Source organism: Phaenicophaeus curvirostris, chromosome 3, assembly GCF_032191515.1.
Source record: "Phaenicophaeus curvirostris isolate KB17595 chromosome 3, BPBGC_Pcur_1.0, whole genome shotgun sequence".
NCBI lineage: Eukaryota > Metazoa > Chordata > Aves > Cuculiformes > Cuculidae > Phaenicophaeus > Phaenicophaeus curvirostris.
Window position 1 is genome coordinate 2,682,603 of NC_091394.1, and position 26,133 is coordinate 2,708,735.

A 26,133-nucleotide genomic window follows, 5' to 3' on the forward strand; every position below is an offset into this window, starting at 1 on the left:
TAGAAAGTATTACACAGTTGGCTAGTTAATTGTTAAACCAAATTACAAAAAGCAAAGTGGAACTTGAAAAGCGTATAACCAGTAGCATTAAGACCGGTTATAAATACAGATTTTGACCAAGGATCAAAAGGCTTGCCAGAGAACCTGTGCTTCCAAATGACAATCAGAGTATATTGGAAATGTGCAAGAAAGAGTGTAAATGAGAATATTTGCAGTGAGATTTACTGCAGAGGAAACGGCCATGGTGTGGTGAGGATGTGTGAGGGAAGATTTCCACTTACTTAGTTACCTTTGGGTTGGGTTTTGGTCGTTTTTTTCCCCTCAGTGTTCTCTGGCCACTGCCAAGTTTCCTGTAATAAAGATTCTTATTGCTAAAACAAATGTGATCCAGCATGCTGTTTCATGTAGTTTAATCCCAAAGTCCTACTTTATTGTAGAGTGTTTCAGACTCTTGCGTGGTTCATTTTCATTATAAATCAGAAGTTATGATCTGAGGTGCTACTATTATTACTCATCATTGCCTCTCAGATGCAAAGACATTCTCAAAAGGAAGTTAGATGAACATCCATCAATATGCAATTGCTAGGCCTGAGTTCTTGCGCTTTTTGTGATAAGACAGAACACTTGCTTTGCATCCAAATTTTAATATTATTTATGTTTCCTTTCTTTTGATGTAATGTTTAGGCTTTCTGTTTTACAAAATCTCAGTTCAAACCTATCTGATTTTGCTGTGTTGACGATTCTGTTGCCATTGTTTGTTAGCTGGTCTGTGTTTCCTCGGCAAGTCTTCGTTTTCTCTTCTGGTTGATTTCACTCAGAAATTCATATTGGGCAATAGCTAAATATGAATGCATTATGAAGTCTGGTCACATTCACAGGTATTGGATTATTACTTGCAGAATAATCCCAATTTTAGATCATTCTGTCCTTTCCCTCTTCTTGTTCTTTAAAAGTATGGTCCTATTTTACTGACTAGACCTTCTTTCAGAAAATTTCAAAGTGATCTTCTCAATATAGAAGCCCATTGAATGTGTGATTATGTGGGTGACTATGTTAGTTCTTAAATAATATTTTGAAAACTTTTATCTGCAAAAAAAAAGAGAATTTGACTGTTCTTTTTGCAAATCTTTGCTCTTTGAGGTTGAAAGAGATACCCAAGTGTTCTTTTGCATGGTTTTTTACATGCATGTTTTGCTGAGTCTTCCAAAGCAGAGATAGCTACATTTTCCTGGGAATGGTATCCTTATTTTTCCCAATTTTGACAAGTAATTATCTTCAAATATTTGTTTACAGCACTTTGAAGTGATATCTTGTCTTTATCTGGTTTATATGGGAAGGTAACAAAGGACGTTGCTTTCATAGGCAGCTGTTACTCAGCAGGTGAGATTAAAATGAACCCTATTTAAATGAATAACTGTTTGTAAAATTACTCATTTCTGTATGCCCAACAATAAGATTTGCAGTAATTATCAGATCCTTCTTAAAATATTGAACTATCTGAAAAATGTAATTGTTTGAAGCAAGCATTCTGTGCACCAAAAAGCAAATTGCAGGAGTAATTGGAGCTGCACTGATAATAAAACTGTTAATAGAGCCTGAGCACATCAAAGGGCAGCGTGCAAACTAATAAGACAAAATCCTTTCAACAAAGATTGTATTAAGGCAACATCGTCTTCTTTCCTAAACAATGTAGTAAAGAAATCTACAAGCTGAGCATGCTAACAGGACTTTGAGCTCCTACATACCTGGACCTAAAATGTTTCAATCACCCTATGAGTCTCTTCCTGTGTAGGATTCTACTCATTCTTCTAAACCTCAAAGGCACAGAGTATTAATTAGAAGTGTTAGTTCATAGGTTAAATAAAGCATTAATGTCAATGGTTGGCTTTGAATTCCTCAGCAGTGTCATCAGTGGCAGAATCTGAGTATCAGTGAGGGAAAAATAAGATAATCTCCTATTCTTTATCGATAATGCAAAGCAACTCACAGACATGTTAGTGGTGGTTCTTACATGAAGATCCATTTACACTTGTGACATTAAACTCATAGTAGTACTTGAGTGTGCGCGTATTTTTTGCAGAAAAAAGGACACTCTTAAAAGTCAGATGTTTAAATAGGACTGGGTATTTAGGGTTGCAGAGGAAATTATAATGTAAAACTTGGAAAATGCCATTGACCCATATAACAATTTAAGTTGAAAGGGACTTCCGAGTCCATCTGGCTCAATCTCCTGCTCAAAGCAACATCAATTGGATCACGTTGCTCATGTCCATGACCAGCTGGGTTTTGAGTATCTTCAAGAATGGAGTCTCCCATGATCTGTGCAAAGCTAAACATGGAATCCTGCACCTGAGACCTAATAACCAAAGCAGCAAAAGAGGCTGGGGATTGACTGTCCTGCTGGGCAGTGAGCTGAGCCTGAGACAGACCTGTGACCTGGCAGCAAAGAAGGAAAACCATGTCCTGACCTGCTTCAACTGGAATTATGGGCAGTAGACTGAAGAAAATCAACTAGGAAGGTTCCTCCGTGCTGAGTGCTTGTTATGGCAAACGTGGAATATTTTGTCCAGTTCTGGTCCCTTTGCTGCTCAGTTCAAGAGAGACATTAAAAAAAATGAGAGGGTCCAGCATTGGGCCACCGAGGAAATTGAAGGCTTGAGAACCAGATATACGAGGAAAGGTTGAAAGAACTAGTGAAGTGGGAAAACCCAGGGGAGATCACAGCCTTCCAGATTTGATAAGGTGGCTGAAGTTAGAAGGATGTTCAGGCAAAGGATAAGAGGCAATGGACAGGGGTTCCTTTAGGGGAGAATAGCTGGATATAATAAAAAACCCCCAACACTAGCCTTTGGATCAACTAAACATGAGACCAGACTAACCAGAGAGGTCAGTATGGAAATCTTAAAGATTACTTTACTGGAAACATTAAAGACCAAATTTGGCAGGGCCTTGTGTAACCTAATCTAAGGTTGGATCAGATGGTCTCCTGGGTCCCTTCCAACCAAGACTTTTCTGTGAACTGTAAAGTATGTGTCATTAAAGTTGCTACAAGCTCTTGAAATATTCCTGCACTGCATATATTGTGTCAGGCTGGTCCTGCTCTCTCCTGATTATATAGTTATTTCTAGTGATGAAAAAAAAGTCTTTCTTAATATTTTCTTATTATTTTCCTTGAACTAGTTCAATGTTATTGCTTTACATGATCGTTTATGTGTCAGTTACGTATATTCTGGTTTTGCCATGAAAATCTAGACATGTTTTGGCAAAGTTTGAAGCCTTTGCAAACCTGTATTTTGCTCATGTTTGTTAGAAACCCTTCTGATTTTGACAGTTAAAATGTCTTATGTCATCTATAAAGCTTCATAAATGACGGAAATTCAGATAATTTTCTTTCTTGAGAGTAACGGAATATGTTCCCTCCACTTCTTCCAGGGCTAAAGCCTGACATTCCATCTAATAGCTACTTGTCATTTTTTGAAGACTAGTACAGGTCAGGTGTTTGAAATGAGATCATGGAGCCATTCTCTGTACCTCTGGCACCTAGGTAACGTGGAAAGGAAAACTATTGCATGAAAACTTAGGGAAGAAATAGACCAAATGTTAGAGCATGGAATTAAAATAAAGGAATAAATGCTCCGGCACTGTATGAAAGCAGCTTATCAATTATATATCTGGGGAAAACACCAAGATCTTCTGGCAGATGGAAAGCTGACTGTTCAAGAGGTTTATATGAGAAATGCTAAGGGGAAGAATGGCATGGGGAGATAACGAAGAAAGTGTGTATTAGTAAGGGTAAGTTGAAATACATTTTAATTGATTTTGCACAAAAGCAAGGAGACTGATGCAGAAATAAAAAAACTGACATGAGGTGGAGGTGGACCAGGAAGCAAAGAGTGTGGACATAGTTTGTCTCTTCAGCCCAATTATATCTGGGGCAAAGAGTATTAGTACAGCAGGAGGGGTGTACAGTAGGAGAAAGCAAGATGTATTGGTCAGATTTTTCACCAAAGGAAATTGGTCTCTAATTACACCTACCTCATGTTTCAACAGCAGGGAGGAGTGTATTTCTCAGGCATTTCCCAGGAGTGACAGGTTCTGAAATAAAAAGAGCCCGTGTTTAAAAGTGAGGATTTCAGTACCAGGTACCCAGATGAAGCTGGGGGATAAATACTTCTGAGAAGAGAGACTGGAAATAATGTCTCTGAAGGAGGTCCTCACTGGTCTTTAGGGGGAAATCAAGAAGAAATGGTTGAGCTAGGGTATAAAACAGCTGGACTCTGCTGGGGATATTTGCACTGACTAAGCTCCCCTTTTTAATGCAGGTGTTGTTGAAAAGCTGAGTCTTGGATATTTCAAATTCAGATGGAAAGTTTAAAGTACATATTTTTGGTTTTCATTTTTCGCCATATAGTTTCCTTGTTCCTTCCCTGTTAATAAAGTCTACACCTCTCAGAAATGAGGAAGGTGTGAAAGGAAATTAGTATTTGTGAAACCATCAGCGTGAAACGTACTTTTGTGATGACTATTCTTGAAGAACCCTGAGAGAAAGCAGGGTGTAACCAGTATACCATTAAGTCAGAAAAACAGTATGAAGGTATGAGAATCAAATAAAATTTATAAAGCTTCTATTTAGCAGAATTATATTTATGATTTATTCTGACTGTGGTGAAAAATAGTTATGGAAAATCAAATACAATCATATGATTAAGGCAGTGCATATCATTATATGTATGGAAGGTGTATCAATAAACATAGAAGTACTTACTAACATACATATATCAGACCAAGTGAGGCTGACCTGCATACAAGCAATAGGAAAATTAGAACTAGTGGTCAAGATAGTATTTGTATTCTTTTCCTAGCCTTCAGCATTTGACTCTACATTTCTCACTTTTTTCCAGTATTGGATGTGTCTATGCTCACTATTCGAGTGCAGAAAGCAGGTTTACTACATAAATAACAGGAGTTCATGATGAAAGTTAAAGACCTAATTATCTAGCCTGCTGTTAATAACACTAGTAAAGAAATATTATATGAGCATATTTTCTTTCTTAATTACAACATTTTCCCTTGAAGCTACTCTGAATTTTGTCTGTTGTTGGAGGAATGTTTACCATTTTGATATGGAAATGGGAAGAGGCGTGGTCCCCTGTGCAAGAGCTATAAAAGGAAGCAGACAGGAGCAAAAATCATGTTATGGTGTACCAGGGAGGGCAGACAGGTTTGTCATTGTAATTTACTTTGTCCTAATAAAAGGAGATTAAATACATTAAGTCGTATGAATACTAAGTTTCATTTAAGGTTTTGATTTGCTTATAGTAAGGGAGGCTTTGCAATGTAAATAAAGAGCAATTTATTATGAAAATTGACACAATGCTATCTAATTTTTGCTCCGTAGAAGAAAATTTGAAATTCAAATCAGTGGCTGATGAAGGTTATTAAAAATGCATTAGATTTTAAAACATAGCTGTATGTAATTGTCATAATAGACAGTCAAAATAAATTTATCCCAATGACAGTTAAGCTAAAAGAATTTTCATATTATCAGCTAACAAATTTCAGTTAATTTTAGAAACAAATGAAGTGAAAATATTTAAAAAAGATTGTCAAAAAATTAAAACTTATCTCTTCTTAAAAAATTATAAAAGAAGGTTTACATTCCTGTTCGGAATCTTTCATTTTCTTGTTTTTCAATTTACTGCGGTTTGTTGCTCACACCATTTGATTTTTGTTTCTCTGTTGCATTTTTCTCTTTTGTATTTTTCTCCTGAGAATGCTGGACTGCTTTCAGTGTATATATACTCACACAAACATACTGAATTTCGGTTAATTTAAACGCATGAATTTTTTCTATCTTTTTTTTCATGTAGTTAATGCATTTTTCTGATGAGCATCATAAATCTTATAGGTAATATGGTCCTATTAATACTTCCTTCAAAATATATATTTTAATATATATGTTTGTATTTTAGAACATCATCAAAATGCCAGTTTTGGTATTGTTGGATTGAGATGGAGCTTTTTTAAAAGATATTGAGGTGTATTTACACCCTTTAAAAATCAATGGGGGTAAAGTTTTCTAAATAGTACTATTTTTGTAGTGAGTTTGTATTTATTGTTTTAATACTTTAAAAAAAATAAATACTTAAAAAAAATAAACCCAAACAATTTAGGCTAGTGGATATCTCTGTGGTTGTGCTTGTACATGTGCACGTAGAGGTATCACTCACTGCTCTCCACAGCCACCTGTGGCACAGAGCCCCGAGACAAGTCCTCTGCTTGTTTATGGCTTTCTTGCCTTTGGGATCAAGTGAGAAGAGCCAGGAGTGGGGAGGGCAAAGATGATGCCCCCTTTCCTTTCATAACAGCTAATGTAATTTCTCTTTTTCTGAATTTAGCTCTTGATAGTTCAGTAGATATCCAGCATCTGAGAGGTCCTTGAAACCTGCATCATGAGGTACCTCTCAGCCATGATTATTTTTTGCCCTGTGAGTGGTACAGTGGAAGTAAGCCAGGCTTTCTCACCTAAGTTTGACCCAAGGCTTCCTTGTGATTTCAAGATCTAGCTCAAGGGACCTACAGACTAAGGTGAAGTAGGTCCCTTTCACAATTTGAAAGGGGTAGGAGGAGGAGTTAAAGCTAGGGCTCATCCACTGGCAAAATGTACAGCAGAGATAAAACCCAAATAATTTATTTATTTAAGCCTACAGTTACTTGTATCCTCTAACACTCTTGACTCTGTTGTGTCAATCCAGTGAGAGATTTCATGGTTATAGGCTTATTCCTAGCAGTTTAGCAGAAAGTATTAAATACCCATTACTTACTGCATTCAGCAAAGTTATATGTTGTGAGGTTGGCTTTGGTTGTAATTTGTTTTCAGATGTAGTCTGTGTTACTAAACGCTTATGTTTGATCGAGCTTATCTAACAAGAGAAGTTTGGAATTATTACAGATCAGCCAACTTAAGTAAACAAAGAGGAAAATTTAGAATAAGTTTTGAAATTGTACATTTCTCATTTTACTTGAAGGTGAATAACATTCCTTTTAATTAACCAGTACCTTTGGGCTGAAACTAAAAAAGCTCTGGACATAATCGTGTACTTTGAGAATGTTAAAAGGCGTAACTATTAAAAATGAAAAAAGTTTCTAACTGTCCGGTGTATTTTAGTAGCCTTGTAAGGATATTAAGATATTAAAACTCATATAATGATCTAATTCATTTACATGGTCATTGGAAGTATTGTCTTATTACTCTTAAACTACAGCAGTGAAATGCCCCATTTTGTTTCTGAGGCATAAACACAGTGATACTTTTTGTGTACCTAGCAACTTCTAGCAGCAAGATTGACATTGAAAGTGTCTTTGGTTTTAATTGTAGCTGAAGTTTGAAAAGATAATTGGGAAGTCTGGTTTATTTCAGTTGTGAATCATCTTTCCTGTATGACGTCTCCCTAGCATGGTGTTATCTTTCAAGTGTGAACCTGGGTTTCAAATTGGAGTATTCTTTTAGTGTTAAGGCATTAGTTATTTAAAATTTAGTCAACATTTGCTTTTAATGAAGACTGGTTTTTTCCATTTTTTTTTTTTTAATGCTATACCAACACAGTATTTCTGGTATTCAGTTTACACATTGAAATGAAAGGTTAGATTGGAAAACATATTTCAAAGGTTCTTTAGGATAGATGGTGAGTGTGAGGACAGTGAGGAAAGGGTATTAGAGAGCACTGTAATTTTTATATGACAACTGTTGTCTATGAAAATACCCTTTGCAGTATGAAGGCATTTCTTTTTCAGTATGTATTTAAAAATCCTAATTAAAATGTTTTTTAAGGGAAGAGGTCCACATGCACATGAACTGATTGTATTTTAACTGTTGCTTTAAAACACCAGGCTACCAGCCAATACCAGAATAATCCCAGTAGACTGATTTTTATGGATTAGGCAGTAGTTCAGTCCTGGCAGTATTACAGGAGCACAGTCTGAGAGAAAGTAAAGTAACTTGGCTTGGCAAAAGCTCTGCTCAGCTTATTAAAGGTAGCTGGTATGGCTTAATATGCTTTTTCTGTGTTGGTAGGTTTTATTTACAGACACCGTGGAACAATTTAGTTTAAAGTGGCATAACAAAAGCTAATCAATTAAGTCTGGTTTCCATCCTTCATTTTTTGTAGATTTCATTGAGGAAAAGTGAAGAGTTTGTAACTGCTTGCATGGTAAGTGGGCAGTTATAACATAGCACGAATCTGGGTACCTACGTGGTAGCCTATATAGAAGTGAGCAATACTGATACTTAGCAATACTTAGAAATAGTGAAGACTAGAGAAAAGAGAGTGTTGAGGTAACGATTCAGATTTTATCTTTCTTTTACATTTATTTAAATTTTGAAAAACTAAAAGACAGTTATTTTATTCTATATTCAGTCTAAATTTACGTATTGCCATCTACATTTTCTAAAAATGCTGAAGATATTTAAACTTTTTCATTTTTTTTTAAATCTCAATTTTATCTGGACTACAAGAAGAAATTATTCAGTATCCCTCTGCTATCAGACCTATGCATATTTCTTTGCATCAAACTTCACTTTCTTTCCCTGACATTGCTGGCTTATCCTAACCCTGATTTATTTTTAATAAATACATCCACTCGGTCCCCTTTTTTTGTTTGTATTTATTAGCTACTTCTTCAGTTAACAGATAAGATTCTTACTGGTGTTAGAGGAGTGGTTTCCATTTAGTGCTGATGGGAATGAACAGTCATTTGGTAGTAGTTTCTTAATCCCTTATTCCTCTGAAATAACAGCTGGAGACCTGCCCCAGAGGCTTAATGTGGACGTTGATATGCTACTTCTTGGCAAAATTCCTGGAGAGTGTTGTTACCATAACAACACATCTTCTTCCAAGGATAAATCCACATGCAGAGATAGGGAAAACTCTTCTGCTTCCTTTGTGAATTAGTTTTGCTTTTACATGATCCATTATTTCACTTTCTGATCTTGAGATTTCTCTTCTCCCTTCTTTCCTCTTGTAATTTTGTCTTTTAAATTTTGTTATTCTTTCATTAAATGGGCTTGTCATTTTTCTTCTGCCTCTTAGTACTTTTTTACCTCAAGTCTTGTTTTTCACTCTCTTGCATCCCCTAGTCCTGTTGTTGATTGTCACATCCTATTCTTGTGCAGAATATTCTGAAGTCAGGAAAATGCGTTTCATCTTAAGTACTCTGAATGCCTTATTCCATATGGATTTGACCAAACACATAAAGGTCCAAACAGCCTTACAGATCTGATTTCTTAGAGTCATGGGTTAATTCAGATGTGAACGGACATCAGAAGGTTTTTTGTCTGAATCCTGCTCAGAGTAGAGCCAGCTCTGAGGTCGGACATAGTTGCTGAGGGCTTTGTCCAGCTGAGTCTTGAAAACCTCTGGGAGCAGAGCCTCTCCAGTCAGCCTGTCCCACTGCTTCCCAATACTCCATACATTATTGTAGATGTGATCTAAGGAGTGCTGAGTAAAGAATAGAAGTCACTTCCCTTGATGTGCTCATTATGCTTCTGTTAATCCAGGCATTTCCTCAGTCCTGATATTCTCTATGTTTTTCAGTCAGCAGATTCCTTTTTTTTTTTTTTTAAGAGCTAGAATCACACCCACTTTCCTTGCTGTGATAGTTAACGTAGCTCTTGCTTCTGATATTGCCCTCTTATTGTTGTCATGGTGTTTCTGTTTTGAGGTAGATCTCTGCTGTCTGGCCATCACTCACTAGAGTCCCTGTTCCTTGCCAGTTTGTTGACTTTTGCTCTGTTACGATGCTGCTTGTGTGGTTTTACACAAAAGATGGTAGCATGCAGGCCATTATTAAGAAATAAGATGAACGATTACATTTTGTAGCTCTCTCTTCTGTTTCTGTTTTTGCTAGGTAGAAATTAAATGACAAGAAGGTAGCGCACAATACAAAACAGAAATCCATTTATGTAAATTCAGACCTTTTCTTCTGCCCAAGCAATTTTCAGGACTCTTCACAGTAGAAGTAACATTCAGTAGGTGGAATCGCAGAATCATTTCCCTCCCAATTTCATATGGGAGGCATGCATCTGGAAGAATTCAAACAGGATGTAACCTGAAATGAAACACTCGAGAGTCTATGCATGATTTTTGTGTTTTTTAACTTTTCTGGACATCCATTCTTATTTACTGTGGAATCATGTTCTCTTTTTTTAGTGATGTAGATGTAATGTCCGATTTGAAAGTAACATTTCTATAATTGTGGAAGAGTTATCTGATCTATTTAAATGTATAATTTCAGCACCAGAATCCTGTGTCTTACATAGTCTTTATATATCCGTGTAACACAAAAGTAGATAGTTGTTCAGCTCCCTGACTAGAACAGATCTTTTAGTACAATAAGCAAACAAATAATTGGTCAGTGTAGGCTGGTCATGAACCATAATGGATTGAAGAGAAAGTGCATTGAATAGTTCCTAAAATACTTCATCGCTGAGAAAACTAAATGTATGAATCACAGAACATTAGGGGCTTGGAAGGGACCTCTGGAGATCATCAAGTCTAACCTCACTGCTAAAGCAAGTTCACCTACATCAGGTTGCACAGGAACTTCTTGTGTTCTGATTTGTGCCCATTACCCCTTGTCCTCTCGCAGTGCACCACTGAAAAGAGGCTGACCCCATTGTCTTGACATTTGTCCTTATATATTTATAAGTATTGATAAGATCCCCTCTCAGTCTTCTCAAGGCTTAACAGACGCAGGTCGCTCAGCCTTGTCTTGTAAGAGATGCTCCGGTCACCCTAATCATCTTCATGTCCCTTTGATGTCATCCTTCCAGTAATTCCTTGTCTCTTTTGAGCTGGGGAGCCCAGAACTGGACGCAGTACTCTAGATGTGGCCTCACTAGGGCAGAGTAGAAGGGAAACATAACTTTCCTTAACCTGCTCTCCACACACTTTTTGATGCACCCCTGGATATTGTTGTTCTTCTTGGCCACAAGGGCACATTGCTGGCTTATGGCTAACTTGTCCACCAGGACTCCCAGGTCCTTCTCTGCAGAGCTGCTTTCCAGCAAAGAAGGCATTCAGTAACTCCACCTTTTCTGTTGTTATAGCCATCGCTCAGACTGGGAGAGTGGGAGAGTTCTGAAATGTCATGTCAAGGCATGTAAGGACTAAAGCATTTTTAGAGAGATGAGAAGTTTATTACTAACAATCTCTTATCTGATCATCTCTGGCTGGCCAGGGGTAAATGTCAAAGGCTAGGTTTACTTTTCAGAGGTTCTATTTTCCATATAACAATCCTGAATAATTTCCTTGGTCATCAGTCTGTGCCTGTGTACCTTGCTTGGTTTTAAGCTATTGATACCCATTCAGCAGTTATCTTATATTTGTGATTTTCCAGCACTTGAATTATTTACTAGGAATCTGCAGCATGACTTTACTGAAACTGTATGACAGTTATTTTAGCTAGAGACAGGTGGAGTTAGACCTCTGAAACCTATCAGTATGTTTTTTCAGATCTTTCTCAAGTCTGTTGCCACAGAAAAGCACTAAAACTAGTGCAGGCCAAGGCTTTAGTGTTTCTTGTAACAGTCCCTTGGCATCAGTCAATGCTTGGGCATTCTGAAAGACGGTAGGAAATTGAAGTGGGTTGGGATTAGCATCAAATGTAGGATATTCATGCAGAAAGGTGACTGTGAAATTCTCAGGGTAAGGATTAATATCATAAGAAATGGAATAGGGAAAATTTTCAAGGAAAAAAAGATTTTTTTTTTATATATATTTTTTTTTTGCTAATTAAGTGCATAAGATCTCTTCTTTCCCAAGTCCTCTTATCTTTCTGACCATATAACATGAGATCTGTTAACTGTTGGCTCCTTCAAAGAAGACCTCTCCAGCTTTTCCTCTTGCACTTAAGGTTGATACATGGTTCTATATACTATTTATTTATTTTGTTTTGAAAAAAATGATAGAAATTTTTAAAATACAGTTGTAAGATAAAGAAGGAGACAGCTTTTTTTTATTTACTTTGTTTAATTTTCTTTTCTTTCTTTTAATGATTCATCCACCCAGATGTAGCTAGACAGTATTTACAAGTTGTTGGTGATTACTGATTTTATTATTGCCATATAACATTTATTTGAAAGAAGAAAGTAGAAACTCTGAAAGTGGTGCTCTTTTTAGATGAATTGTTATACCAACACAAAACAAGTCTAAGTTTTGGGTTTATCTGCAGATCAGTATAAAGAAAAATAATGAGGATGAGAGGAAGTGCTTTGCATTACATAAAGCAACATTTTGATGACTCCTAAGCACTCTAGACACATGAGCAATAGCCCCAAAAGAACTAACTATAGGCTCTTGCATTCTTCTTCAGTGCTTGATGTTCCTCTCTAAAGAAATTTTGCATTTTGGTGAACAATCTGAGATTCACCAAAAAAAATGGTGTGCAGATCAAGTGCATTTCTTTTCGACTGAGATGCTGAGATGATTGAGATGTGCTGAGATGATCCAATTCCTGACTGAGAGAAGAAGCAAGTTACAGAAACCAACACTTCTGGGTAGCCTAGAGACACTGGTGGAAGCCTAGCCCAGTTTAATTTTGCAGGAGTGAAATGCTGCCTTTACCAGCCTTAGAAATTCCCCTACCATGTAGTCCTTCAAGATTGCGTCCTTTCATCAAGTACTAACCAGGAGTAAAGGAATTCAGTGTCTCTGGTATAGCTCTATCAACTCCACACACACCACTCAATAAAAAAAAGCAACCTTTGTATGTGAGAATAAGTAGAATAAAAAAAGCTTAGCAAAGAGAAGGTTCTTACATATAAGTTAGGTAAATATTCCACATCTTTTCTTCAACTATTCTTCATTGGCATTCTAGAAACAAGAAAAATGGTTTTTAGAGACTGATACGGGAAAAGTTCATGAAACTATGTAGAAAAAAGTGCAAGGAAATCTATATGTGGGCTGGTGAGTGATGGACATATGAGGCAAGAATTATTGATGAGGAGTAGGAGAACTGAGAAATGGGCCAGGTGGTAAGTGTCCCCAACGTGCCACACTGAGCACCATATGGAGTTCTGCACTAAACGATAGCACCAACGTCTAGTAGAGAAAAGAAACTCAAAGTTTAACATACTAGTGTAAGAGAAAAGTTGTAAACCACATAATCATAGCTTAATATAAAAGAATCTACTTAGCCTACTGCAAGAAATCATAAAGGATAAGAGAGGCAAGAAATCTGTTTGCAAGATTACACACCAGATAGGTAATATTAGGGATTTTAATTGTGGTTGAAGTTCATTTTGTTCTAGAGCTATACAAGTGGGGGGAAATATGAAGACTGATTTTCAAAGTTTTTGTAGGTTTGGATTGGTTTTAATATTACCAAAGTTGTAGGCAAAGAATTATCCCAGAGTGGGTATATTTCCATCTTTTTTGTGGAAGGTCTAGGTAAGATTATTACATGTTTAATAACATATTAAATTTTCCCTTTATTCATTTCTTCTTACTGATACAAGGTTACCAATGGCCTGGGTAGTTCCAGAATACTGTTTTCTGTGAACTAGATTATTTTGTTAGCAAGTATGTTACCATAGAGAGCAATTTTTTTTCTTTAAGAAGTAGGTTTGCCTAATACACTAATCATGAAAAAGACAATTTTTTCTTTCTGATAAATGTTTAATTTGATTAATCTTCTAGAACCTTTTCAAAGTTTGCAAAGAAATTATTTAAATAATTTCAAAAATTTATGATTTTTTGAGGGTTTTTTTGTGTTTTCAGTAGCTTTGATACTTCTTTCTCCTTTAGGAAGGTTTATTTGTGTATTTATGAGAAAGACAAGATAAAAAATTAAACTACAGTTTTAAAAATCACTGAAATAAAGCAGTGTTGCCAAAGCAAAGCTTATTTTTCCTTCATAAAAATAATATAAACACTTAGATGTTTATTTTTTAATCGCAAATATTCAGTACATAGGGAAATGACTCATGCTCCATTGGCATTAAACCCAGAATTCAAAATTTGATTAACATCAGTTCTTTCTAGCAGTGGGAGGATAGCCTTTCACAGTATAATTACTCTTGCCTCTATCTTTCTGTTCTGGTTGTGGAGGGAATCATACGGTACCATTTCAAAAGACGAAGATGGAAGCAATGATTCATATCTCTATTTGATAGTAAAAATTATGTAACCAATAGAATACTGAAGAATTTTTATGATAATATGGCCCCTCTCATTTGTGTTTCTGAGGTCAGGGCGCGCGGTGTGTCAGCCTGTTTCAGACCCAACAGATAAAACTAGAACTGCTTCTTTAGCTTTTACATGCTTTGGTGGACATGAGCCAGGACTGTGCTCTTGCTGCAAGGAAAACTGATGGTATCCTGGGCTGAATTAGGAGAGGTGTTCCGAGCCACGTTGAGGGATGTTATCCTTCCCCTCTACTCAGCACTGGGGTGGCCACACCTGGGGTCCTGTCTCCAGTTCTGGGCTCCCAGTACAGGAGACTCTTGGATATACTGGAAAGAATCCAGTGAAGAGTCATGAAGGTGATGAGTGGGCTGGAGGATCTCTCCTGTGAGAAAATGCTGAGATTGCTGTTTAGCCTGGAGATGAGAAGGCTCATTTATTATACTCACTAGTGGATATATTCTCTACACTTAAAGGTCTAGAGAGGACAGAGCCAGTCTCTTTTCAGTGGTTTCCAGTGACAAGACTAGAGGCAATGGGCACACGTAGAAACACAGGAGGTTCATTGTGTGCTTCCTTCAGAATATTATTCCTAAACCAGTATTATTTCCAAGATAAACTTAAGTTCTTGTAAAACAAAGCATTTCAAGGTAAAGGATATGAATTTTTTAATAATTCTTTCCTTTTTTTTTTTTTTAACTGGCAGAAATATCTTGGCTATTGTCTTAAACCATTAAAGCAGTTCTCAAGAAAAGAGATATCCCACAATATCTTATGAATGTTTGTAATAGGTCCATTTTTGTGGAGAGATGTTTACAAGAGGAATGTGATCTCTGTGTGAAACTGTTAGTGTCTCAAAAAAACTTCCTTTAAAAAAAAGGAAGTAAAAGGGAGTTTGGAAGAGGCAATTCATGTAACTCTTTTCCTGTCACATTTGAGTTATAAGAAGTTCTGTGCTGTCTAGGGAGGCAGTGTGATTTCAGAGACAAAGGAAAGATGAAATATGTTTAAAACAAAGCCCCTTTTCCCCTGAATGGAGACTATTTTTCTTCACTTGCCTTCCATTTTGTTCAACCAAATCCCTCATATGGGTACTGAGAAGCAGCACGTCAGAGTTTGGTAGTCTTTTCATTGTCTCTTTCCGGCATTAAATTCCCACCAGCAAATACAATAAAATTCTATTGTTTGTTCATTTTGTGCTGACAATATTTCTAAGTGTGTGAATAATCTTCCATAAAAAAAATGTTCAGTCAATATATTGAGTAAAACAGGCTTAATGTACTGATCAACAAGAGAACACAGAAAATCATCTTTATGGATGTCTAGCATCCCCAGTTGTATGTGGTTATGTTTCAAGCAAAAGTTACTGTGAAATTTAGGTATCTTTGATGCCAAGAATGTAAGGGATTTTTATCTATTATTGAATTTATGAGCATTGTAGATTCTTTCAGTAATCTGTAACGTTCAAATGTTAAAGAAAAAGTGTCTGAGAGATACTGGAAGAGGGCTTAATATGACCTGTTGTCACTATTCAAAGCACTTCTATTTCCTTCCCTGCTATTCCAGATTGAGAATATTCCCCCTTTTTACTAAAAAAAAGATTTATGCTCTCTACAACTACCTGAAAGGAGGTTGTAGAGAGGAGGGTGCTGGGCTCTTCTCCCAAGTGACAGGGGACAGGACAAGAGGGAATGGCCTCAGGCTCCGCCAGGGGAGGTTTAGGCTAGACGTTAGGAAAAAATTCTTTACAGAAAGGGTCATTGGGCACTGGAACAGGCTGCCCAGGGAGGTGGTTGAGTCACCTTCCCTGGAGGTGTTTAAGGCACGGGTGGACGAGCTGCTGAGGGATGTGGTTTAGTGTTTGATAGGAACGGTTGGACTCGATGATCCGGTGGGTCTCTTCCAACCTGGTTATTCTGTGATTCTGTGATTCTGTGTTTTTTTTCTGCATGGTGTGCATAGTCACACCTGCACACATACATAAAAATATCACTTTCTGTTTAACTTGCTTGTGTTAGAAACACTGGGGGAGTTGTTCCTATTATTGTTTCACTTTCATATTGGATTGTGAGTTATCTTTTAAAACCGTTGAGAGGAAAGCTATGTACATCTTTAAATTATTTTAAAAATACATAAATTCTGTTTAAGAATAACCTGCACTTTTTTGTGTCCCAGATCTTTTTAATATTTCTCTTTTTTTTTTTTAAATTTTCTCTTATGTCCTCTTCTTACTTAGCAAGACTAGTAGATCCGTATCTTACCCATCTTCTACTCTGAGTCCTTCAGAATTCAGTAATGGCTCTTGGATTTGTTATCATTCCCTCATGTTTTGAATTCTAGGGTCTGCTCTCTCTTGTACCTACTAATTCTTTCTTTTCCCTTCTACAAGATTTTCTTGAGATTAGTGCTTTGGGTAAATCATAGGCGCCCTCTCACATACAAGATAATTTACTATATGTAGATTGAGGAAAATTAACAAGAAATTTTAGTTATTCCTTTAATGGGACAGTGGTATCTGTGATGTTCGGTACTCCTCTTTTCCTCCAAGCAAAAAGCAGAGAAATAAATGGATTCTTGCAAAGCCCTGAAAATTAATAATTAAAATAAGAATTTTAAGGGTTTAGGAACCCTATGGCAAGACAAACGTTGCATCTGTGTCCAAAAAAATGGCCAAAGGATCAGCCCGGAGAGCTGGAGGTCTGGCAGAATCACTTCAGCACATGGGAAGAATTATGGATTGAGTTCTCTTAAAACATGTTTCTGGGTATGTGAAGGAAAAAACAGTATCTGGGAAGAGGCAGCATGGATTTACCAAGGGTAAATAAGGTCTGAGCAATCTGATAGCCATATAGGATTTGTGATGAGGAGAGTGCATTGGATGTTGTCACATTTTCAACTTTAGTTATGCTTTTGACATTGTCTCCCATGTTATTCTTATAAGTTGGGGCGTTATCATCCAGGTTGAGAAGAGGAGGCTGAGGGGAGACCTCATTGCTCTCTCCAACTACCTGAAAGGAGGTTGTGGAGAGGAGGGAGCTGGGCTCTTCTCCCAAGTGACAGGGGACAGGACGAGAGGGAATGGCCTCAAGCTCTGCCAGGGGAGGTTTAGGCTGGACATTAGGAAAAAATTCTTCACAGAAAGGGTGGTTGGGCACTGGCAGAGGCTGCCCAGGGAGGGGGTTGAGTCCCCTTCCCTGGAGGTGTTTAAGGGACGGGTGGACGAGGTGCTGAGGGACATGGGTTAGTGTTTGATAGGAATGGTTGGACTCGATGATCCGGTGGGTCTCTTCCAACCTGGTGATTCTATGATTCTGTGATTCTATGAATGTCTAGACAATGAAAAGCTGATTGGCTAGTCAGACTCAGAAGATTATGGTCCATGGGTCATACTCTCCCTGGAGCAAGTGTAGAATTGCTGGGGTCTGTACTGGGCTCTCTCTTGGTTGGTATTGTTATCAAGGACCTAAATGGAAGAGGTAAGGGAGCATGCACTCACCAGTTGTTTTACAGATAGCAAATTGAGAATAATCAGTCGATATGCTTTCATCAGTAAGGCTACCTTCCAGAGATCTGAACAGGCAGGAGGAATGGGCTGACAGGGGCCTTGAGAAACTGAAAAAGGGCAAGTGCTCATCACTGGTCCTGGGACAGAGGAGCCCCTGCAATGGCACAGGCTTGGGATGGATGGGCTTGGAGCAGCCCTGTGGGAAGGACTCAGTGCCTCAACCAGCAAAAATCGTGAGCAGCTCCATGGGCTGGTATGAACGTGATTGTGGCTGGTCAGTAGAGGGAGTGATTATTGCCCTCTGTTCAGCACTCATTAGACTATATCTGGAGTATGGCATCCAGTTTTGCCTCACCTGCAACAGCAAAGATGTTGACAGATTGGAGTGAGTTTTACTGAAGGTGTTCAAGTTGGACCCCGTAGCAGATTTCAGTTCTGGTCTCAGGTTTGGCAGCATCTACACGTTCCAATTCATGCTTGTCTCAGTTTCTTTCCCCGGCGTCTTGGTGGCTCTCAATCTTTTTGGCAATGTCTTTGCCCCAACATATTCCATTTCTTTACCATGTAAAATCTCTGTCTCGTAAAAAACATTTTCTCCAGCACATGACAAGGAATGCCAGAGCTGTACACAGGAAGCATAAGAATTACAGAACAAAACAAAGAATTCTACCTGCTTTTAGTCCATTTTTTCCCTGTCACAGATGTCTAGACTCATGTGGATGACAATTTTAAGAAATTAATTCTGCCTGAGGCAGGTGTCCTGCCTGGAAGAGCTATCTATAAACAGATAACATTTTCGCAGGGTTCCAAGAAACTAAGAAAAAGCTGTTATAATGCAAAGCGTTAAGAACTTTGCTATAGACTGTGCTACCAGCTCTGGTCATAATAACATATCTTTCTTCCATTTGTGTTAACTGTAGTTATCTACTTACATTAAAGGAAAATGGAAATAGATTGAATTGTTTATGCTGTAAATTTGCTTTAAGAGTTTGGTTTTTTTTGTTGATAAGCTTTTCTAATATTTGGATAATAAGATGAAATTGTGAGTTTTTATGGAGATAACAATTGCACTTTAAAGATGGGTGAGGATATATCCTTACAAATATAGTGATGCTAATTGTCATGATAATAAAAGACTGCTGTTCTTAAATTAGATAATGCATTTAATGCAGATTCTGAAACTTATCAAAGTTATACAAATACAAAAATTGAAAAATATGTTATAGAATAATCACAAAGCTGTCTTGATTGTCATTGTATTAACCAAGTTCCCAAGTGGACCTTTATTGGAGAGGCAGACCATTCACTTATGATACCTTACATTTTATAGAAAGTTCTGCCACTTTATACTCTACTTAAGTGGTTTTGTCAATTAAAAAAATTATAAATGTAAATAGCCTTAGGAAGAAAAAGAAAACAAATTATAGTAAAAATGCAGTAGTTATGGTTAATAATTTTATTTGTACTATTTATAAACTGGCCTAAAATACCTTTCTTCATTTTAAGGTAACTGAGCTGCACAATATCAAAAACATAACTAGATTGCCTCGAGAGACAAAGAAGCATGCAGTGGCAATTATCTTTCATGATGAGACATCAAAGACATTTGCGTGTGACTCAGGTAAGCAATTGGTATTGCATCTGTAGATCGAAGAAATCAAGATACACGTCAAATTCTTGCTCAGATGAATTAACTTAAAACAGCAGGTAGAAATCATTAGCTTAAAGAATTATTTTATAAAAAAGAACTTGGAAATTTACAGAATAGGTTTTTGGGGGTTTGGTAAGCATTTTTTTAAGTATACTCTGGGAGGTGTTGATGGAGTTCAAGAGGTCTTTCTTCCATTACTTATCTTTGACTGTACACAAGATGGTCTGGAAACTAGAGATTTTCAGTTAGACTTATAAAACTGAGTAAAAAATACCTGTGGGGTGTTATTAAGTCAAGATGTGAAAGGTGCTTTTTTTTAACCAAGTTTTTGCTGTAGGCACTTGCTAAACTAATAATTATCATGCCATTGCAAACAAAAGGTAAATACCAGCTAAACCCTCGGGATATTATAAAGCTGGTTACATGGTGTAATGAATGAGTTGAGAACAAACTTGGGCATCATGGTACATAATCACAAGTAGTTACTTGTGAGACAGTGAACACTGCACTGTTAAAGTACACTGTTTTCTCGTTTGAAAATGCAATTGTACATGTCTGCATGCTAGAGTATATTTTCCCTGAAAAAATGTTTTTAAACAGTGACAAATGTTTTAATGATAAAGTTTGTTTGTTCTGACATATTTGAAACTGTGCATTTTAGAATTGTATCTTACTATTATCATGAAAATATTGCATAGTGTTACAATCTAGATTAAATAGATTGAAACTAAATTCAAGAAATATGTGGAGGAAGTAGGTTAAAAGTGGTTAAGGTCATGAATTATGTGGATTTTAAGTCAAGTATTCCAACCTTGTATATATACATTCCATTACAAAAGACATATTGAAAAATTTGTTTATTGTTTCAAATTTAAAAGCACACACAGAAAATCTGTGGCTTTCTAGAATATTTCTTAGAGATTCTTAGCCATATAGTTAACATTAAAGACTTGAATATGTAGACTTAATGATGACTCTGTAGTATGATTAATAATAGAATTAAAACATTTTAATTGTATTTCAACAACACTGAAATCAGTTCTACAGAACCCCTTCCATTTGCATACACATGCATTCCTCTTGTTCTCTCGTGAAAAGATCTTATTCCCTCCCTAGAACTACCATGGTGTAGGTATATTTGAAAAGAGTTACAGCAAATCATAACTTCATGATTCTTTCACCAAAGGAGAAGCAAACCTAAGAAAGTTCAGCATGTGTGACCCATTCATTTCTTTCTTTTGTAACCAACAGAATGCAACTCATTAACCCATCAGTGTATATAAGACACAATTACTCTAAGGTGCTAACAAGTTGCCAGCATGAGATACTTTACCCTAAGGCTGTTTTGAGTGGATGGAGCCTTGAGTAAAATGATGAACCCATGGAAAGCTTGTTGGAAGAGGTCAAGGGGCAGACCAGCACAGGTGATATTGTAGTAGGTGACTGCTATCAACCACCTCATCAATAAGAGAAGGCAAATGAAGCATTTTTAGACAAGTGGAAAAAGCCCCATAGTCCTAGGCATAGGTATTCTTGGGTGACTTTAACCACAACAATACCTACTAGAAGGCCAGTGTGGGTGGACACAAGCAATCCAGATTTCTGTAACAGATTGAAGACAATTTCTTGATACAGATGATCAATAATGTGATGTGAGGAGATGCTGTGTTTGGGGATATGCTTGGCAGTGTCCTGTGGGTAATTGTCTTGGAGGGCAAAGGGTCTCAGGAGAGCTAGCTAATCTTCAAGGGCAGCATCCTAGGAGCACAAGAACTTTCCTTCCCGTTCTTCAGAAGACTAACATTACAGAAGACCAGTGTGGATGAACATGGAGCTCTTGACTTAACTCAAACACAAAAAGAGAAGCACACAGAATCAGGGACAGAGTACTTGGAGGGTTACAGAGACATTGGCCATCTATATAGGAATGGAGCCAGGAAAGCTCTGGCTCAGTTGGAGCTGAAACTAGCCAGGAAAGTGAAGGACAGAAAAGGTTTCTTAAAACTACATCAGCAGCAAAAGGAAGGCTAAGTGATTGGGGTGGTGGGAGGGCAGTCAATCTAGTGAAAAGGAGCACGTGAAAGGCTGAGATACTCAATGCTCTTTTTATACCTTATTTTTCATTCACAAGGCGCGTCCAAGGGCCTTCCAGGTCCCTGAGCCTCTTAGACAGTGAGGATGAAGTAGTGCCCACAGTAGAGCAATGCAGAGTCAGCCATCACTTAAATCACTTGGATATCATACACAAGTTTGAGGAACTGGACTGTCATGAATCATAAGCAGAAGGATACAGATAACTATAGGCCAGTCAGCCTCACTTCAGTCTCTGAGAAGGCTGGTAGAGCAAGTGATGTGTAAACACATGAAGGACACCAAGGAGAATGGGAGTAGTTAAAATGTGCAATCATGCTTTCTATGATGAGGTGTCGGGCAAAGGAAAGACAGTGACTGTTATATATCTTGATTTTAGTGGTCTTTGACAGCCTCCCGTAACTGCCTCTATAGCCACCAAATTGGTGAGGCATAGAATGGATAAAGGCACAGTAAAGGAGATAGATTATAGGCTGGGCTTAAAGAGTTGTGATTAATGGCACAAAGCCAAGCTTTCAAAATCAGATTTGTAGTGAGTCTTTCATGAATCAGTATTGGGACCAGTACAATTCCATGACTTCATTGGCAATCTGGATGATGAGATGGAAGTACTCTAAGCAAGTTTGGAGTGACCCCAATTGGAAAGGCAGGGCTGTTGTCATTGGCACCTGGAGAAATGGGCTGATGGAAACCAAATGAGAGGTCTTGCCTCTGAGTTGGAGTAATCCCGGGCACCAAGGGGCTGGGAGCCAACTGTCTGGGTAGCAGCTCTGCAGAAAAGTCCCTGGATCCTAGTGAACAACAAGCTGACCATATCCTGGAATGCATTGGTAGGAGTGTTGACAGCAGGTACAGGAAAGTAATGCTTGTATTCAGCACTTAGAAGACCCATATCTATAGTGCTGTGTCCAGTGCTGTGCTCTCTGCACAATTCTGACACACAGGAGTAAATCCAGTGGAGGATCAACAAGAGTCAGGGGCAGCAGCACGTGACAGAGGAAGAGAGACTGAGAGCTAGGCCTGTTCAGCCTGGAAAAGAAACAACTTCAGAGGACCTTACTGCTCCGTACAACTACCTGATCTGAGAATATGGAGATGGAGCTATGAAAGTGTCATCTTGCTGTTTCTGAAAGACTACAACTCTTAACTCTGGGTGTAGTGCAGTTTCAACCACTTTGCCTTTCTCCATGCCTTCAGTCTATCTTAACAATATAAACTCCATCATCTCCATAATATTAGATTTATACACTGCTTTGTTTCATTAAAATCTGACTCTCCTAGCTTCAAATCTTTTGTGTGTTCTAAACTAAGAAGATAAGGTATATAAAAAAAAAAAATTCTTTCAGAGCTCATTTCCACAACTTAGTTCTGTCTTCCACAAGGAACTGTTACCATTTTTAGGGCTGCTGAAATATGCCAAGCACTTTGCTTTCCTTTGTGAAACTTAACAAGGTTTAAGGAATAGTTAAAGAGCTGCTTGTTATTTAAAATGCTTTCTTTTCAGATCTTTAAAGAAATGTTTAGTGGTGGTGGTTTCGATGGGACAGTGCCTAGATTTTTAGCAGCATCATGGGGTATAGTGGTGTATGCATAATGGTGTTTATTTTGGCAAATCAGGCCACTTCTTTGCTTAACATAATAGTATCTTTACTAATACCTCTTCTTTCCCATCACTTCTGTGGGAAAGAACCACTCAAGTGGGTTTGAGTCTGTCAAAAATTTTTTTCTTGAATCACAGCTGCTTGACTTTCTTGAATTCTTTAGGAGCCCAAAGCTTCATAAAATGAACCTTCTTCTACTATGAAGTCTCTGAGTATGCAGAAGCAGATAGTTTGTTTCCTATCATCTTGACTTCCAGAGGCAAATGGAAGGACAGTAATGCTGAACCCAGTGGGAAAGACTGTGGAGTCAGTTGTTTCTTGGAAAGGAGGGGGTGATGATGCTCAAAGCTGAGTAGGTTTTGTATGGGGGCTGAACAATGTGAAGTAGGATTGTTGTTGTACAAGGAAGTGGTTTAAAGCAATCATACCATTTTGGTTTTGATAGTGTGCGGTATCTTTTTCTCTGTGCAGTCTTAAGTCCATTTGATGAAATGTACCACAGTAAAATGTTATTCTGTTTTGAAATTGGTCTCTAAAGCTAAAGGACATTTCAGTCCTCCCTAGAAAGCCTGAACACTGTAATGCTAGCCCACTGTGTTTGCTGGCTGGGAGCCTTTAATTTTTCCCTAAGCTCCTGTGGCTTCTAGGCCCTCAGCTTGCTTATTGTCTTCAAGGCAGCTACTGGCAAATTTGATCTCTGGATGGGCTGCAGGTCCCATACTGCCATTAGGACTTCGCCAGATTAGTGATCTTAGGACATCTAGGCTTTGGTAATCTTTGTTTGCTACCACCAGTGATCCCAAAATCTACAACTGTAGAAATCTGTTTAATTCTGAAGCTCAACTGAAATATTTTGAAAGGAACCCAGTCTCAGATATTACAGTTCCCTGATTACAAGCATGAGGTAACAAGTCTTTAAAGAACAATTATCCCTCTTCAGGGAGAGAAGGAAGCTGTTTGCTGTTGCTATATCTCTTTCTGACATCTGTTCTAGTGGGCAGAGACTTGTGAGTTTGGTGATTAGCAAGCAGCATTTTTAAATTGTCTCAGTTACCATCACATTTGTTTCGGTGGAAGTAAAGTAATGGGAATTCATGGCTACAGAATGTGTAGAAAGTTGATGAACTTGTAAACCTGTTGATAAGAGAAGGTTGGAGGGGTTGAAAATAATACAGGTTCAGAGACAAGAAGGACAAAATAAATTAGGGTTGAAATACGATTATTAGTAATTTGAGTATGGAATTAGATGTAATATGGGAAAAAGAAAGGGGTCAAAATCACAGAGAAATCTTACAACTGAAGCTGTGAAACAAATGCAGACCTCCCTCAAGATACTGATTTTTGTCTGGCTTCTCTTTGGTACAGTGCCCCATTCTGTATAGAAGTAGATGAATTGAAAGGGTTCATTTCTTTCCAGGCGTTAATGAGCTAAAGTTCCAGCATCATCACAATCAAGAAACATCTTCATTGTTAAGAGTTTATACTTTGGCATTCTCTTAAAAATTCCACTATTCAAGTCCTGGGGAGAATAGAATTGGGATATTGCAAACAGTCAATCAGCTACCCTATAGGAAAATTCTGTTTTAGGGATTTATCTGTCATTACACTGCATTGATATAGCTTAACTGATATTAATATTTGTGCAATTGTTTGACTCAATCCATTGGTTTGATTTCATGAATGTCTTGTTGCTGTGATGGTTACCTTGATAAAACTCTAGTACATCTGTAAAATAAAGTCTCTTTCTTCTATATTCTTATGCTTTCAAATTTTTCTGAGTGTAGTCAAACTGTGATAAGTAAACCTTGTTATAACTCTGAAAAAGTTTTACTTTATTGAAAATGAAGGATTGTTGGTGTCAAGTGGCAATGTGTTCAGCAATGGGGTTTTTTTTAGTTCTGTACATATTTTTCCTTTTAAGCCTGTTTTTACCTTTTGCTGGTGTTGCTTTGAAAGAAAAAATTACATTGCTGCTGTTGTTTTAAACTGCATGAATTCAGTTCATTCTTGTACTGAAAAAGCTTTCAGGCTATTGCCAGATTCATACTGATTATGAGCTGGGCTGTTTCTCCTTGATAGTTTTCACAAGCAAAAGAATTCTGTGCTTTAAGACTTTGACAGATGTCAGTGGAATATTAGATGCAATTCATATTACTATATCCTTTAACAGCTAAGAAGCCTAGAGGTTTTGGATTAAAGTTACAGTGAAACATTGAAGTTTTGCTAAGAAGCACCAATGATCATACCTGCTGTTATTACTAATAATACAAATGGATCACATAAGCTTTAAAAACATCCAGATTAAAGTTCCTATTTTCACTGTTAGTACTGTGAGTTTGAAGCTCCAGGATCAGGAGGGCGATAGAAATACCAAATACAATTTTGGTACTAGAAAGAGAAATACAAACAAAGCTTCCCTTTTGCCTGCATAAAAATAATCCTATATAGTTGAAAGTATTCCGAAAGACGGTTTATTTCTCTGTTAATGAGGCAGGGAGTGTTATATGAGAATTTATGACCCTGCCTTTTCTACCTTCTCTTTGTAATTATTTTTTTTATGTACTGAAGGGGCATTATGTACTTCTCTGTAAAGCGTCTGATTCATTGAAGGTCAAATGCATGTTCTCAGTTCCACACATGCCACAGGATTTTGAGATCAAAAAAGAGTGAGAAGATAGGCATTGCATGAAATTAAATACATTGCTCTGGATTCTCACGTTCTCCCTTTTTGATCTTAGTATTTGAAATACTATCCACTTTCAGGGCAAAGTTCAGTCCGAGTCATGGTTATAAATATTATGTTCTATTTTGCCTAAAAATCTGCTTCTTTATTCTGATTTTAACATTTATAAGTCAGGAATATTTGGATTTTTTTCTCCCGTTTCTCCTAGTTGGTTGCCTTTCGGTTGGTCCTCATTTTTCTGTGTTTATCTGTCTGAACTACATTTTTACAAGTTTCTGACACACATAGGTAACAAGCGCAGCTAGCAAATGAAAGGACTGCAGAAAATAACATCTTCATGACATAGCCAAACTTTTTTTCCCCATCCTTTTCAGCTACTTTTAGGCTATCAGTTGTGTGCAAACTTAGTTCTGAAATTA

General features: G+C 37.4%; 1 protein-coding gene across 1 annotated transcript in view; it reads left to right on the forward strand.

Moving 5' to 3' along the window:
* Positions 1-26,133, forward strand: part of DOK6 (docking protein 6) — a 225,785-nt gene that overhangs the window by 90,569 nt on the left and 109,083 nt on the right. The window contains exon 3 of the mRNA XM_069853029.1: positions 19,195-19,309. Coding sequence (XP_069709130.1) covers positions 19,195-19,309 — 115 coding nt within the window. The remainder of the gene's footprint in view (positions 1-19,194; positions 19,310-26,133) is intronic.